Source organism: Myxine glutinosa, chromosome 1 (assembly GCF_964187855.1).
Source record: "Myxine glutinosa chromosome 1, kmMyxGlut1.1, whole genome shotgun sequence".
NCBI classification, from domain to species: Eukaryota; Metazoa; Chordata; class Myxini; order Myxiniformes; family Myxinidae; genus Myxine; species Myxine glutinosa.
Genome location: NC_136261.1, coordinates 154,379,472 through 154,396,406, shown reverse-complemented (window position 1 = coordinate 154,396,406; position 16,935 = coordinate 154,379,472). Strand labels below are relative to the sequence as shown.

The window sequence follows — 16,935 nt, the reverse complement described above, 5'->3', positions numbered from 1 at the left end:
ACACCCCTCTCTCTTCCCCCCTTAGGGAGCGGGTCCTTCTAATGTTTATAATGGCTGTCTCAACTCGTAGTACTCTCCTCTCTCCATTATGCTAGTACGCCAAGGCCATAACATTTCCTTGTTATTTATCTTTCAATTCAATTGAAGAAAAATAATAAAAGGAACACATCATTGTGCCCATCTTAAGCTTTGTATACAGCTATATCAAACACTATCAATAATGTATAAAGCTGTGTCTTCTTTATTCATTGGTCTTTAATTGCTATTTTAAGTTAAAAAAAAAACAATCAAAGCTTTGTACACTCATTCTTGTTGTACAATATATTCTAACTCACTAGTCGGATAAGCTGCAGTTACATATATACATCACTGTACCCCCAAATATTATTCTGTTATTACTTATTAGGTTATTTCTCCAAAATAATCTGAGTGTGTCCCAGTGTCTGGCCATCCGTCCGTATGTACGTCCATTAACATTTAACTAAAACATCTCACAAACTACCCGACCGATATGGACAACATTTGGTACAATGCATCAGGACAGCAAGGTCTCATGGGGTTGTGCTACTCACCCGGGACACCCCTATATATGGAGTGAAAGGGGGGTTTCCCCAAATATTAGTATTTCATTCAAAAATCTTATTTTCAGAAGCCTCCAGACAGATCCAGACCAAACTCGCCACGAGGCATCGGGATCATGCCCTAACCTTAAGTTGTGCTCCTCATGGTCATATCTCCCCTGGAAATTTCCCCCCTCCCTGAATCCCTCATTTTCACAAAATCATCTTCTGCACAACTACCTGCACAATATGGACCAAATTTGGTGAAATGCATCAGGACAGCAAGGTCCCATGGGGTTGTGCTTCCCATCCAGATGCACCCATTTATGGGGGGTTGAAGGGAGGTTTTGTCTCAAATTCAGATAATATATCTTAAAATCTCAGAAACCGTGGGGAAAACCGTCAGTCGGATAAGCTGCAGGGGGGGGGGGGCATGCCCCCATGGGGCTATTTTTGTGGTATATCCGCATTTCTGTTGAAAACATAAGATGATATGTCAACTTTGTTGATTTTACCTGGAGTTTAGCTGATGTTTGCTTATTTCCTTTCTTCAGGGTGTCGAGGCCAGACCAGGTAGTTCTTTTGCCAGCCAGCTTTAAGCCAATGGAGACACCAGTCCACGAGGAGGACCTGGGGATGACTGTTGTACATGTTTATGAGGTAAAATTAACGGCAGTACAGCATAGCTGCAAGGTTCTCATATTGTGTTTCTGCATCTAATTTGACATTTGAGCTTTAAAGTCTGAGTACCTTGTTAATTGTATTCTTCATGTATCCTGTAGTTGCGCAATGCTGGTCCAAGTAGTGTGAAAAATGCCCTTTTGAACATCAGCTGGCCTGTCCGCTCTGGAGACAATTTTACCCTCTACCCTGTTGAGAAGGCAACAGAGGGTCCAATAAGATGCTCCTTGGTGGCTGGTACCATCAATCCTCTTGGTTTGCAGGTGTGCTTACCTTGTAAGAGCTTTGTGACTGCAATCCTGAGATCATGCGCCTTGCATATTATCATGAGGACTTGTAATTTGATTATACCTTTCAGCATGTAGTTGCAATGATCTGTCTCCTATGCTCCCAAAGAAAACAAATACACCTCACACTTCTGCTCTCCTTTCAGCTGAAGCCGCTGTGGAAGGAACAAGATGAGAATTTCACAAAGGAGAGGCCTCATGACTTGCATCGTAGGGAGGTGAAGACTGAGCACCAGGGTGATTTTCCTCCTGTAATGGTGAGTCCTCTGAATAGCATTTGTATTAATGCACATACCAGATTATGTTGTACCATCATTCAATTGGGCTGGCAGGATGACCTAGAGGTACGCAGACTCACCTGTAATCTGTCTAACCTGTCCCTCGGATGTATGCTGTCCCTCGGATGTATGCTGTCCCTCGGATGTATGCTGTCCCTCGGATGTATGCTGTCCCTCAGATGGATGTTAAACGGTTGTCTCATCTGCCAGCATTAGTCGGTGGAGGTTCAAGATCCCACGGTATTTTTTGCAAAGAGTATGCGAGCTATCGCCAGCACCCTGGCCAAATTCTAAAAATTCCTGCCATAAATATTGCTGGGAAGGCAATGGCAAACCAGCCAGTATAACCCTAACCAAGAAACTGTTTCGGTAGTACTGACACTTTGTATCAGAATCATTCAATGATACACAATCATTAATCTCCTTCATTCACTCACCTTATTGTTCCTTCGCTCGATTCTGGATAGGACTGCGGCAACTCGGAGTGTGTTCGGCTGACTTGCACTGTCGGACAATTGAACAAAGCACAGATCGCAGTGTTGCAGCTTCGATCTCGCCTGTGGACCTCTACGTTCATACAGGTTAGCCTTGAATGTTTAAATTATATCGTAACAAGATATACTGACAAGAAAGGTTTTCTGTTCACTGAGGAATGAAAGGTCACAAGGGAGAAAGTAGGAATGAAAGGTTGTAATCGAAGGGCGTGTGATCACTCTAGAAAAGATACAACAACAACAACAACAACAGGCATTTTAAGGCCATTTTCCCTGCTAGAGCGGGGGTTAGCCTTGCGGTCCCCATTACAATCTTCTCCATTTTGCCCTATTTTCTGCATCTCCCCTTGTTAACCCCTTTGCCCGCATTTCTTCTTCCACCACCTTTAGCCAAGTCTTTCTCAGTCTTCCCTGTCCTCTACTTCCTTCTACATTCATTTCCATCACTCTTCTCAACCAGTCACTTTCATCTTTCCTCAACACATGACCAAACCATCTCAACCGGTTTCTCTTCACAGCATCCATCACAGGCTCTATTCCCATCATCTTTCACAATTCATCCTTTGTCTTCCTCTCTCTCAACGATACTCCGCACATCCACCGAACCATTTGCATTTCCAACCTTTCCAGCCTTCGTTGCTGCTCTACGTTCATTACCCATGTCTTGCTCCCATAAATCATAACACTTCTCACACATGCAGCATACACCTTTCCCTTCAGCTTCAACGACACTCCCCTCCTCGTCAGCACACCACTCAGTTCCAGAAACTTCTTCCATGATAGAACTCGAGAAAAGCTAACCTCAAAAAAAAAGGAGGCTTCGGATAGAGGTGCTCCAATGAATGTGTTTGCTTTTGAAAATGAAGAGTGTGTGTTGTACTCAAGAACTATAATAGTGCGATGTGAATTTTGCAGCATGAAAACCAGAAGTTCTCACTGGAGGGCGAGGCACAGTTTGAAATCACGAGTTTTCCATATCTAATTCAACCAGAAGACTATCCGAGTGGGCACGTTAAGGTACCCAACTGGCTGTCAGTGCAATGGAATTATTTATATTTTATTTCATCGAGAAAGAAAGAGCACCTGTACCTTTGCTTCCCGTATGTTTTTGAAAAAAGTTCATTTCTGGTTGCAAAACATCTTCTCTGAACATCCCTTAGTTATACACACAAACAAATGCAGGACTATCTGAATTGTTACTCAGCCAGGAATTGCGTTTGGTTGCGACATCCTTTATTGTGTATTTTCACTCGTCATATTTCAGGCACAACATACTCAAAGCATTTGATAATTGTATCGTGAATTAACTAAAACTGCCCATTTTAGCTGGATCGACACATTTCAATGGCCAGATTTATGAGATACACTTGCATGTAAATATCAAGAGCTTCAATTTGAGCTTAGGCATAAATAAAATAAAAACAATTTCTGGTTTCTTGACTGAATCTAATGTTATGATCTCTTCATTAGAAAGTTGATCCTAAATAAAGTTGTTTCATCTCTTCTGTACAAAACTTTTAGCCACTTTTGCCACCCTGCTTTTGCTACTTGTGATTACCGAGAAGGGTAATGCTCATACAGTACAAGCAGAGAGTGGGTCAATGGGAGTATAAACTTAGTGCGTCGTCATTTTTATTTTCTCAGTTTGATGGCAACCAAATTCGGTGGCATAAGGGTTAGCGCATCTAGGGGCAGATCCAGGGGGGGGGTGCAGGGGGTGCGCACCCCCCCCTTCGATCCAGGATGAGGGTGCAGGCGGTGCGAATCTGCTGAACTGTTGAACCAGGGAAGAACGCAAGGAACTGCAGAAACTTCCAAGAACGCACGAAATGCCGTTTCCGACGATCAATTTTTTAAAATTTCCTAGGGGAGGAACCCCAGACCCTCCCTTTACCCCCCCCCCCCAGCGCGATGGTTTCATGCACCCCCCCCCCCCCTGGTCAAATAATTCCTGAATCCGCCCCTGGCATCCTCTTTGAGTCTGGGAGGTCTGCGGTTCAAAGCCCGGCCATGTCAAACTAAAGACTTTAAAAATGGTACGCGCTGCTTTCTTGCTTGACTCTAAGCATTTAAAAAGGACAGAGCATGGACAAACAACCAAACATTGGCAAACTATCGTGCAAGCTAGATGGGCCCAATAGCTTCCTCCTACATTGAAGTTAATGTAAGGGAAGTCATATTAAATGTTTCCCCATTTTACCCCCTCTCCTGCAATATTTTCCTCATCTCTTTGAAGCCCAATTTGGCTTGGTTTATAGATCAGCCATCTTTGATGTAAAGCGCATTATTTATTCGGCGAATAGAACTTCTCGACCTCATGTACCACTACCGCAGTCTAGTTTGAGTTGACCAACTTCACATGACTTCCTTCAACTGATGCACGTTTGCCTTCAGATCGTTAGTATTAAATGTAAAATCTGGACAACACTTGAATTCCCTCATGGAAATGGAATTGACTTCTTTCACTCAGTGCAAATCCCTGATCTGTAAATACATTTACATCCTGGCAGGTGGAAACGGTGGTTACGTGGAACAACACGATAGGACAGCCGGCTCCTGCCTGGGTTATTGCAGTGGCTGTTCTTGCAGGTCTCCTGTTGCTCGCTTTTCTCATCTTCATGATGTGGAAGGTATGAGGAAGAAATGTAAATCTTAGTTGTTTTACAGTTAAAGTGCAAAAGACGTTTTCTACGTGTAAGTGCTCATACGTACTAGCTTACAATGAGATCACGTCTAATAGATTTGATTACCATAACATGGCAAGAATGATATTGCATGGTCAGTTAAAAAATAACATGCTTTCCTTTTTTGGGGTTTTTGCTGCATTCATGTTTTGAATGAAATAATTATGATGGTCTTTGGAAGACGAAAGAGAAGGACTCGAGATGTGCAACTCCATGTGGGACTTCTGTGGGCATCTGATTTAATATCATAAGATGAACTATGCCTCTGGCACTGATATTTGACATTTCTGGTACAATCAAAACAGCCTCGAACAAAATCGAGTCAATTAGTCCTCGTCATACACCTAACCTCTCCACCATATTTCGTTCGAATCCATCCATAACCTTTTGAGATATCCTGCTCACAGACAAACAAATAAACAGACAGACAAATAGGTGTTTACATAAGTATTCAAAATATCTAATTTACACAAGTATTCAATTCCCTGTGTCAATACTTTGTAGAAGCACCTTTGCCAGCCATTACAGCTTCAAGTCTTCTTGAGTACGGCTGTATCAGCTTTGCACATCTGGATTTGGGCAGTTTTGAGGGTAAACTTGGGGAGTTTAGAATGCCTTACACAGTGGAATACCACATAGTGGAATGTGTTGTGGAATCATAGACAGTCAAAACCTGTGCAAGGGAGCACAGTTCAAATGCTCTTCAGATGAATGCAGTGATTCCCATTCACCCGACGGCTGGTCTTCTTATTCATTTGACTTAATTGGACTGATTACTAAAGGTACTATTTGACTTAACACGTGTTCACCTTAATACGAATTTACTGTACCACATTAAAACTTTGGGCAAACAGAAAGTATTTGTTTCTATTAATAGACAGAATAGAGCTATGGTAATTGGGGGTTCTTTTAAAAGAACTTTTTATGTGAAAAAAGTCCTCCTCCACCACCTCACACTTCGCTCACCCTCAACCCCCTCTTCCCACCCATTCATATGTAATTGAATAGATGCTACAATTCTACATACACAGACAGGATACACTATTCTGTCTGTGTATGTAGAATTGTGAACAGAGAAGAACAGAGGCCATTTTTCCCCACAGAGCAGGGGTTGGCCTTTTTCGGGGACCATGGTCCCCTTTTTGAAGCAATGTTTTATGGCCAGATGCCCTTCCTGCCGCCAACCCTGTTAGTCGCCTCTTGTGTCACACACAGGGAATTACCAGCGAGCTGGTACTCAATTTGCCGACCTCGGAAGGATGACAGGCTGAGTCAACCCCCCTGGTGTTAATTCAGCGATCGACCGGGATTCGAACCCAGGATCCTAGGATCCCATGCCAGCACCCTAACCGCTAAGCCAACACAACATCCAACAGAGGAAAAAATAAAATAAAAAGTACTCATAAAATGGCATCTGCACCATGGTTGGTTCGTGAATTGGTCATTACATCCATTTCACAGCAAATCAGGAAGCAGCAAAAGTAAGACATAGCTGCCTCCACATAAATTCCCAGGAAATTAATTCAAGTTGTGGGTTTCTGCAAAATAGTGTACTTTGTTATTTAACGATTTCAACTTTCAAATATCCATTTCATCAAATTTAGGAATTCTCCATTTTAAATATTTAGTTTGTATACAGAGTCGAGGCTCATGTAAGAGCTAACACATTAAACACGAAAACATGCACGGACACATAAAACATACAATAAAGAGAGTGGGAGACAAGAGGGGGAGAGAGAGGAAAGCATACAAGCACAACAACAGTAAAGAACAGGGACGTTGGTAGATCTGTGGAAGGGAGGGGGCTGGGAGGTTGGTGGGGGGGGGGGGGGGGAGGAGGGGTACACGGTAGAAAGCAAAATGTACACAACTAGAACTAATTTCACTTTAACTGTGACATCCTTTTTATCCTGAACATATATATATATTGTTAGAGACGCGGTTGTGGATGTTGGTTTACCGAGCGGTTTGGTATGACCGCGTCTGCACGTTTACCCGATTATACTCGAACGTTTGCCGAGTCGCGCTACGCTAAATCAATTGAGGAAAAGGACACAACGGCTGGGGTAACATGACACGACACCAAGGGTTCAGTTCTCAAGACCTCCGGAGGAGGTTATAATATTGCGGAAGGTCAGATTACAGGGATGAGAGAGACAGCATAGTAAGATAGGCACTTAATTACGGTCTTATAGTAGCCCCGACAGACGACAGATAAACAGGACAAAACTGACTCACACGGGGATTGATGGCAAGGAAAGCGGGTAGTCGATGGCTCAAGGTGCACCTTGGCTCAGGGACAGAATCGACCCGGTCCGGTCCAATAGATGCGGGGAGGTCGCGACTTGTCGTTTCAAGCTGGGGGCGCATCTCACCTCACGTCCGGTAAGTCGCTGCGCATATCCGGCGGGGAGTGACACGCCCTCGGCTCATTAGCTCCGCCCCAGATGGAATCGGCCCGCCGCTTCTCACTGGCTGCGGGGGGGTTACCGGGCTCCGCCCCTGACGAGGAGCCGACAGGCAGCCCCTTCGTGGTAACCCCGTCGACGCACATGGGTAATGGCGGCTAACCGAGCCGGAGTGAGGACGCACACTCCCCGCGCGCTGTTGTGGTAGTTGTTGTTGTAGTTGTGGTTGTAGTTGTTGTTGTAGTTGTTGTTGTTGTTTCATGGGGAAGATGGGAGGAGGTATGGGGAGGTCCTAAACTCACTACTGGTGCCATACGATCACATTCTGGTGCAACGAAGAGTCAGAATTAATGGAAACGAGTCCTTAACTGACATAGACTAAGAATAACTAGCAAGATGTCCGAAAGTTGTCTACGTGAGATGCGGTGGACCTGGGCACGACATTTAATGGGGGAAAAAGGGGAAGGTCGGTTCTACAGAGTGTTATTTACAGGCAATGGGACTAGGGAATGGGGGATTGGGGATAGTTGGGGAGTATTGGGGAAATAGGGGAATATTTACAAGCGGATATGGAGGCCAAATGCCATATCCGCAACAATATATATATATATATATATATATATATATATACATATATATATATATATATATATATATATATATATATATATTAGTATCTGTAATTTGGTGTTCCAACCTAATGAGCGAACGTCATGATGTCATCGCCACGCATGTCCGCATTGCCTGCCAAGCTCCGGAGGAGCCATCTGGCAATGCGTCATTATGGATCTTAAATTCAGACACTGCCACAAGTGTATGCAAAACTCAGTGACCGACCTGGTTTCGCCCTTGTTGGGGCTTCATCAGGGCAACGCAGTGAGGCTTCCATACACTTGTAACTCTGAAAACCTTTCGGTATTTTGGACCCCAAAATCACAATTTTGTTAATTTGCATAATGACTGATATATATATATATATATATATATATATATATATATATATATATATATATATATATATATATATATATGTATATATATATGTATATATACATATAAATATATAATTGTATACCTTGTTTGTCTTCCGTCCCCTAGCTTGGCTTCTTCAAGCGTGTGCGCCCTCCTCAAGGTGATGTTTGTGAGGAACAGCAACTGCACACCGATGAGAATGGGGGGGAAATTTAACAGCAATCATCTGACTCCTTCCTTATCCCACGACATCATGTTTTGACTTCAACTTCTCAATGACAGAGATCGATATGGCAATACGACGTGGTCATATGATTTTATCCACTGCCTTTCTGCTCTCCTGCAGATTCTCCCATTTCACGACAGATTTTTGTTTCTTGTCTTCCTAATGGGACTTTATCCTCTCACGTACATGTACGAACATCCAGCTTTGATGCAAGTTTTGTATCTCAAATCACCATTGCACACGTTTCTTTTGAATGTTTGTTTGCAATGCCGGTCTGTACAGAATGTTCTTGTTGCCCATCGTTTTATTTTTTCTCGCTATCTCAGTGGAATCCTTTTTGCACTTCCTTATTCATTTGGTTCACTTATCGTAATAGTTCGGCCTAAGAGGCGACTTAAGAAGATGTTATAGTAATTTGTTCAGATTCGCGTGCTGGTTGCTCCATTAGCTTGATCAGTCAATGAACTACACTGACCGTAAATGATCAAAGAGTACATCAGATTGTCTTACCGTTACTGTGTGCTTTTACCTTTTCTTGTGGCAAATAGTTTTGCTCACTGTTGCAAAAAATGTATATTCGTTCTCGGTGGTACGTTACATGAAAACAGAACTTTTTGTTACCCATAAAACATTTGCTTCTAATTTTGTTAAATCGTAAAATTCCCTCCAAACAATCACTAATGCCAGAATAACAAATATGTACTTGTGTTTTTACTTTAAGAGCAGAAAACATTCCAGTCTGACCATTTGGAAGCTTTTCCATTCTTTTTTTTCTTTTTTTTGGAAAAAAATTGGAATGCACTAATTCATTCAACATTAATGATTTTTGCACACATCCACATACAGCAAAATATGCACACGCATATGTGTGCACAAAATATGCACACAAAAATATGCACACTTACAAAGTCATCAATCATACTCGGTTGCCCATTTGGTGTCGAAGATAGCCATTTCATGCATAAGTTCGCTTTCGTTTATTGTACGAGTGGCCGCACATTCTTGATCTGAAGGGCTTTCCGCACTCAGGATATGGGAAAACTGGCTGGTTTGGTTGAGTGTCATTGACTTTTCCATGTTGCACATGAAGTAGTATTCAACAAAGACACAGAGACTGTCCAGAAATGGTTGTAAATAAATTAACCCTTTAACAAACTTTGCACTCTAATCATTGTGTCTTCCCCTCCCCAAAGTACAAGTTTAACACTCTGTATTCTGTCCTGTAAGTTGTTTTAATATATAGGTTGCTGCTTGACTTACTTATCTGAAGTCAAAGTTTAAAAAATACAGGTAATAGGGGTCCACAATCATCCTTGACTATGTTGTGTAACTTTGGCAGAGACCCTCATTTATTTTTTTTGTTTCTTCCACCCTCGCCTTTTCACCTTTATTCATTTTTACATTCGTTTTCTCAGCAACCGCTTGAGAGATTGACACAAAACTTTCAACATAGAAGTGCCTCCCATTTGATAATTTTATAAACAAAGCTACATGATGATTGGAAGGAGAATGTTGCCGGCGTTCCAAAAAAAAAAAATCCGTTTTCCGTAAGCATGGGTTTCAGGGTGTTTCACGTACCAGGAATTTCACGTACCTCACTTCATTCGGCCCCAGCCAAATTAATCACACTCACTGTAGTAAAACAACGTATCACTCCTGTTCCCACTTCCTCTCCCTGGCCACACCACCAAACCCCTTTTTATTCCCCATCATGACATTTTTAAACACGGCATTGTGCCTGAGAAAATGACAACTAAACCGATTATTTTCACTTAGATAATCAACCCAACGAGCTCTCATGGCACAATGGTTGCTTTTCATTCAGAGGTTTGGCATTATTCAGAGACAACATGCATTCTGACATCACAGGTCTTTTTTCAATTAAGTGTTTGGATCACAATATATGTTGGAAAAGATCAAGGTGCTGATGCCAAAAATGAGAATGACCATATAAAATTGAGGCCGGTCAAACAACGGCAGTATGTTTTTATTTATTTGCCTTAATATGTGAAAACTATGACGATAATACTTTCCTTCAGTCTGTCCACCTAACGTTGATTGTTCATGGGTGTGGCTTCCCCCTTTTTGAGGGAGTGGCTTCAACCATTCTGGGTGGAGTTTCAACATCAAATCTCCACAATTTTGTTCAAACGGCATAGATCTGAAGCCTCATTTGTTGGGGCTCGTGCTCTCTGACACTCTCACGGTTTTATCTAAACTATAATTCGTTATCTAATTTCATTTTTTGGAGTCGCTAGGATGGTTATGTCTCGGTTGCAGCAAAATGCGATGAAATTGGCAAAATGCATTCTAATAGCAGTTTTGAATGTGTCTGGTTGGATGTAATGCGATGTGGGGATGGGGAAACACGAGCGAAGAAAGAGAAAAGGGAGGTATGGTGAGGAGGGAAGGTGGAGATCCCTACTAGGAAATTAGTTATTTATAATGAACAAAGGTACCACACACACACACACACACACACACACACACACACACACACACACACACACACACACACACACACACACACACACACACGCTTATAGAAAATGATGCAACCATCAGCCACGGGCTGCATACGGAACACCACAACATCCCTTACACATCTGATCTCTGAGCTCTACCTGCTGTACATGTACCTAATGACCACTGGCATTTAAAGCATATAGGCATTGGCCAAAGGCACATCATTTCATGGGGTAAAATACCATTTCCGATGTTAAGTTGGAGATACACACCCACACACACCAGAGGAGGATCCTTTGAGACCTAGTAGGTCTCCATTCCATCTCCTGAAACCCACCCATGTGTGGAGATAGCAGGCAACAACTTACTTATATACACACACAGACAGACACACTGACACACACACACTGACACACACGAAGGTGGGTACTTTTGAGATCTGGGAGGGCTCAGTTCCATCTTCTGAGACCCGCAAATGGAAATAACAACCAACGACACACACACACACACACACACACACACACACACACACACACACACACACACACACACACACACACACACACACACACACACACACACACACAAGTGTATGGGATCCGATCATCAAATCCAAAAACAGATTTTGATTATATGCTCTAATTAGTCTGTGAGAGTAGGTAGTGTTTCCAAGCCAAGGCATGTTTCAATAGGCTGAAACAAAATGGCGGCCTAAGAACCCAGCGATGTCAGTGGGCTGACCAAGATGGCAGACCACCATTTTGGTAAGGCTTTTTGGAGTTTTTTTGTGTGAGCACCCTGTTAATCATCTTCAAAAAGGGTGTTTTAACACACCCAAACACCCAGTTTGCATTCATGCAATCCCTTGGAGGTTGAGAACTATGCATGCAAAGTTTGAGGCCGCTAGGTTTGATTGTTTTGGAGTTGTGGAGGACACACACACACACACACACACACACACACACACACACACACACACACACACACACACACACACACACACACTGCCTTTTATTATATAGATATTACTTCGTAAAAGTACAACAACTGATTTCCCCTGAATACTGGAGTTGGGGATCGAATCGTAATGTAATTATATTTTTTCATATTCCCAGCATATCTATATATCAAGAGTTTATTTAAGGGAGTTAACTTTTTTACAGCTGTGTAATTAAACAATACTTCGAAAAACTACTTTGTACATAATAAATTGAACATGTGGACTAAATATGGAATACAATATTTATTAATAACTTTTGGTGTTAATCAATTTCTGATTTGTAGAGTGAAGTGTATCCAATGCTTTCAAGTTTAACAATGAAGAACAGAAGTAAATCAGTCAAGGCGGTTTCTCTCTCCTCCCTCCCCTCTCAATTTAAGGTAAAATTGTCACTCTTCCCCCTACCCTTCTTCCGCTCCCCTGTGTGCAATCCTCTCTCCATCTCTCCTGTGTGCGATCCTCTCCCCTGTGGGCGATCCTCTCTCCATCTCCCCTGTGTGCGATCCTCTCCCCCATATGTGATCCTCTCCCCTGTATGTGATCCTCTCCCCTATATGTGATCCTCTCCCATATATGTGATCCTCTCCCCTGTATGTGATCCTCTCCCCTGTATGTGATCCTCTCCCCTGTATGTGATCCTCTCCCCTGTATGTGATCCTCTCCCCTGTATGTGATCCTCTCCCCTGTATGTGATCCTCTCCCCTGTATGTGATCCTCTCCCCTGTATGTGATCCTCTCCCCTGTATGTGATCCTCTCCCCTGTATGTGATCCTCTCCCCTGTATGTGATCCTCTCCCCTGTATGTGATCCTCTCCCCTGTATGTGATCCTCTCCCCTGTATGTGATCCTCTCCCCTGTATGTGATCCTCTCCCCTGTATGTGATCCTCTCCCCTGTATGTGATCCTCTCCCCTGTATGTGATCCTCTCCCCTGTACGTGATCCTCTCCCCTGTATGTGATCCTCTCTCCTGTATGTGATCCTCTCCCCTATATGTGATCCTCTCCCCTGTATACGATCCTCTCCCCTGTATACGATCCTCTCCCCTGTATACGATCCTCTCCCCTGTGTGCGATCCTCTCCCCTGTATGTGATCCTCTCCCCTGTATGTGATCCTCTCCCCTGTATGTGATCCTCTCCCCTGTATGTGATCCTCTCCCCTGTATGTGATCCTCTCCCCTGTGTGTGATCCTCTCCCCTGCGTGTGATCCTCTCCCCTGCGTGTGATCCTCTCCCCTGCGTGTGATCCTCTCCCCTGTGTGTGATCCTCTCCCCTGTGTGTGATCCTCTCCCCTGTGTGTGATCCTCTCCCCTGTGTGTGATCCTCTCCCCTGTGTGTGATCCTCTCCCCTGTGTGTGATCCTGTCCCCTGTGTGTGATCCTCTCCCCTGTGTGTGATCCTCTCCCCTGTGTGTGATCCTCTCCCCTGTATGTGATCCTCTCCCCTGTACGTGATCCTCTCCCCTGCACGTGATCCTCTCCCCTGTATGTGATCCTCTCCCCTGTATGTGATCATCTCCCCTGTATGTGATCATCTCCCCTGTATGTGATCCTCTCCCCTGTGCAGTGTGTGTGATGCGGGGGTAGAGGGAGAGGGAAGATTTGAGGGAGGGCTTGAAGTCACATTTAACATTACATGGAATTCCACATTATAAACTGTATTTTCCATGGGCATGGACATGTATTCACATATTATGTGAAGTAAATAAATTGTGTAGATTACATCATTTCTGGATCTGATGAATTGGCAGAACCCATTTTGGAAAACTCGTCGTGCAGCATCTAACAAACGATGTCCAAATGTCATACACGTCTACGGCCGTGAGTTTCCCCACGGGTGCCACACCAGTAGACCAGTGATAGGCATTGACCATGTAATGTTGTGGAATGTCGGCCCTCACTTTTTGATCTTCCGTTCTCACTTTTTCACCATTAGCCACTTTTAAATTCGTTTTATCCACAACTGCTTAAGCGATTGACACAAAACTATGGAGAATATTGTAACAAAGTTTCATGATGATTGGATGGAAAATGCAGCTGGAATTTCAAAAACTCCGTTTTCTGCAGGCATGGTTTTCCAGGGTATTTCACGTATCAGGAATAAACTTCCTTGATCCCGCTTCGTTCAACCTCGGCCGAATTACCATCTTTGCCGAAAAAGAATTTGTCCAATGGCGCTTCCTTTCTACAAACAGGCAAAACTTTAACACCAAAAATGAAAACTCTGAAATGAAAGCACAGTGATATATTCATAATCATCTCCTTCAACAACTCAAATAAGGAAGCTAAATACTATACAGCTGGTGATTTGTGGGTAAGATCCAATGAGCAAGTCGCCACTGGAGGTCCCCAGTGATTTAAGTGATACACCTTTGATAAAAAAAAACATCCCCATGAAGTTGAGAGGGGTATTCATCCAATAACAAGCAAGCCCACTTCCTGACATTCAATTTCGGGATGATGCATGCTTAGCTTACACAAACTTGATAGAAGTTACACCACTTGGCTGGGGATAACTGGAGGGAGGGCTTCCAGATGAGAGGAGCTAAGATTTTATAAAACTAGTTACCTTCGCAAAAGCGGAAGGTTATGTTTTGATCGCTGTGTATTTATTTGTATGTCTGTGTGTGTGTATGTTAATCGCATAACTCAAAAAGTATTCAACCGAATTGCATGAAATTTGGTGGGATGATTGGTTATTATACGGGACACATTTGATTAGATTTTGGGAAACAGATTTGCTCAAATTCTGACTATTTTTAACTCGATCGTATTTCACTCAAAGTTATGAGCGACTGAAGAAGAAGATGTCCATCCAGGACGTCATCACTATAACGCGATCTCCCGCGATCATTTCAACCTCAAAAAAAATTATAATTGCAGATTTGACAATAGATGAGGCATATTAACAAACGAATGAAACAGATTTGCTCAAATTCTGACTATTTTTAACTCGATCGTATTTCACTCAAAGTTATGCGCGACTGAAGAAGAAGATGTCCATCCAAGACGTCATCACTATAACGCAATCTCCCGCGATCATTTCAACCTCAAAAATTTTATTTTGGCAACAAAAGTAGCTGCGGCGAAGGTATGCGCTCTACCGAGTGCCCGTTCTAGTTAATTATGGAATTATTTGGGGTAAGCACATTATCCAGAAAGAAAGAGGCAGGTAAAAGGTGTTGTGTATACAACAACAACATGCATTTTAAGGCCATTTTCCCTGCTAGAGCGGGGGTTAGCCTTGCCGGCCCCATGACAATCTTCTCCATTTTGCCCTATTTTCTGCATCTCTCCTTGTTAACCCCCTTGCCCGCATTTCTTCTTCGACCATCTTTAGCCAAGTCTTTCTCGGTCTTCCCCGTCCTCTACTTCCTTCTACATTCATTTCCATCACTCTTCTCAACCAGTCACTTTCATCCTTCCTCAACACATGACCAAACCATCTCAACCTGTTCCTCTTCACAGCATCAATCACAGGCTCTATTCCCATCATCTTTCGCAATTCATAATTTGTCTTCCTCTCAACGATACTCCGCACATCCACCGAACCATTCGCATTTCCACCCTTTCCAGCCTTCGTTGCTGCTCTTCGTTCATTACCCATGTCTCGCTCCCATAAATCATAACACTTCTCACACATGCAGCGTACACCTTTCCCTTCAGCTTCAACGACACTCCCCTCCTCGTCAGCACGCCACTCAGTTCCCGAAACTTCTTCCATGCAAAAGGAAGGTCCTGCAAGTTGTAAGTCCTGTTGTGTATCTAGAAGGAAAACGTCCTGCAAGTAGGCCAGGTTACCAGCTTGACTCAAAATAATTGGTCAGATTCCTCCAAGTCAGGAAGGAAGGTGCATATTGCAGGCACTTAATCGCAGTCAATGAGTCAAGTGAAAAGCCACAATGTTGCTGATCATGTCAGCTAGGCCTTGGCCTCCGTTGTCCAAGGGAAGACTCAGCACTCCAGGACGAAGCCAGTGCTTGACACTTCAAGAGAACTCAATTCGAATCTTCTGCATGCTTTTTACGAAACTCTCTGGGGGGTGCGCAGCCTTGTAACGATGCCGCAGCATGGATGCCACCAGATTGGTACACACCAACATGTGTCCTCCATGTAAAAGTTCAACAAGCAAACTACTCCACTTCATCGGTCTTTGTTCATGGACATCCGCCATTCCTTCCTAGTTCCTTTTAACATTTTTGTTTCCAAGGAACACTCCCAGGTATTTAAATTCCTTCAAAATTTGCACATGAGCTGATGTGAAAGAGATGGCAAAATCTCAATAGGCTTGGCCCATCCACAAGGCTGATGTGAAAGGGAAGGCATAGATCCATGGGCTTGGCCCATCCACAAGGCCGATGTGAAAGGGAAGGCAAAGATCCATGGGCTTGGCCCATCCACAAGGCCGATGTGAAAGGGAAGGCATAGATCCATGGGCTTGGCCCATCCACAAGGCTGAAGTGAAAGGGAAGGCAAAGATCCATGGGATTGGCCCATCCACAAGGCTGATGTGAAAGGGAAGGCAAAGATCCACGGGCTCGGCCCATCCACAAGGCTGATGTGAAAGGGAAGGCAAAGATCCATGGGATTGGCCCATCCACAAGGCTGATGTGAAAGGGAAGGCAAAGATCCACGGGCTTGGCCCACCCACAAGGCTGATGTGAAAGGGAAGGCAAAGATCCATGGGCTTGGCCCATCCACAAGGCTGAAGTGAAAGGGAAGGCAAAGATCCACGGGCTTGGCCCACCCACAAGGCTGAAGTGAAAGGGAAGGCAAAGATCCATGGGCTTGGCCCATCCACAAGGCTGATGTGAAAGGGAAGGCAAAGATCCACGGGCTTGGCCCACCCACAAGGCTGATGTGAAAGGGAAGGCAAAGATC

At 43.6% G+C, this 16,935-nt stretch overlaps 1 protein-coding gene across 2 annotated transcripts in view; it reads left to right on the top strand.

Annotated features, from left to right (window-relative positions):
• Positions 1–9,745, top strand: part of LOC137430004 (integrin alpha-8) — a 117,374-nt gene extending 107,629 nt beyond the window's left edge. For both annotated transcript variants that reach the window (XM_068120466.2, XM_068120457.2), the window contains exons 24-30: positions 1,115–1,220; positions 1,343–1,504; positions 1,675–1,785; positions 2,274–2,387; positions 3,216–3,317; positions 4,811–4,930; positions 8,491–9,745. In XM_068120466.2, the coding sequence (XP_067976567.2) occupies positions 1,115–1,220; positions 1,343–1,504; positions 1,675–1,785; positions 2,274–2,387; positions 3,216–3,317; positions 4,811–4,930; positions 8,491–8,580 (805 nt within the window). In that variant the 3' untranslated portion in view covers positions 8,581–9,745. The remainder of the gene's footprint in view (positions 1–1,114; positions 1,221–1,342; positions 1,505–1,674; positions 1,786–2,273; positions 2,388–3,215; positions 3,318–4,810; positions 4,931–8,490) is intronic.
• Positions 9,746–16,935: the final 7,190 nt, after the last annotated feature.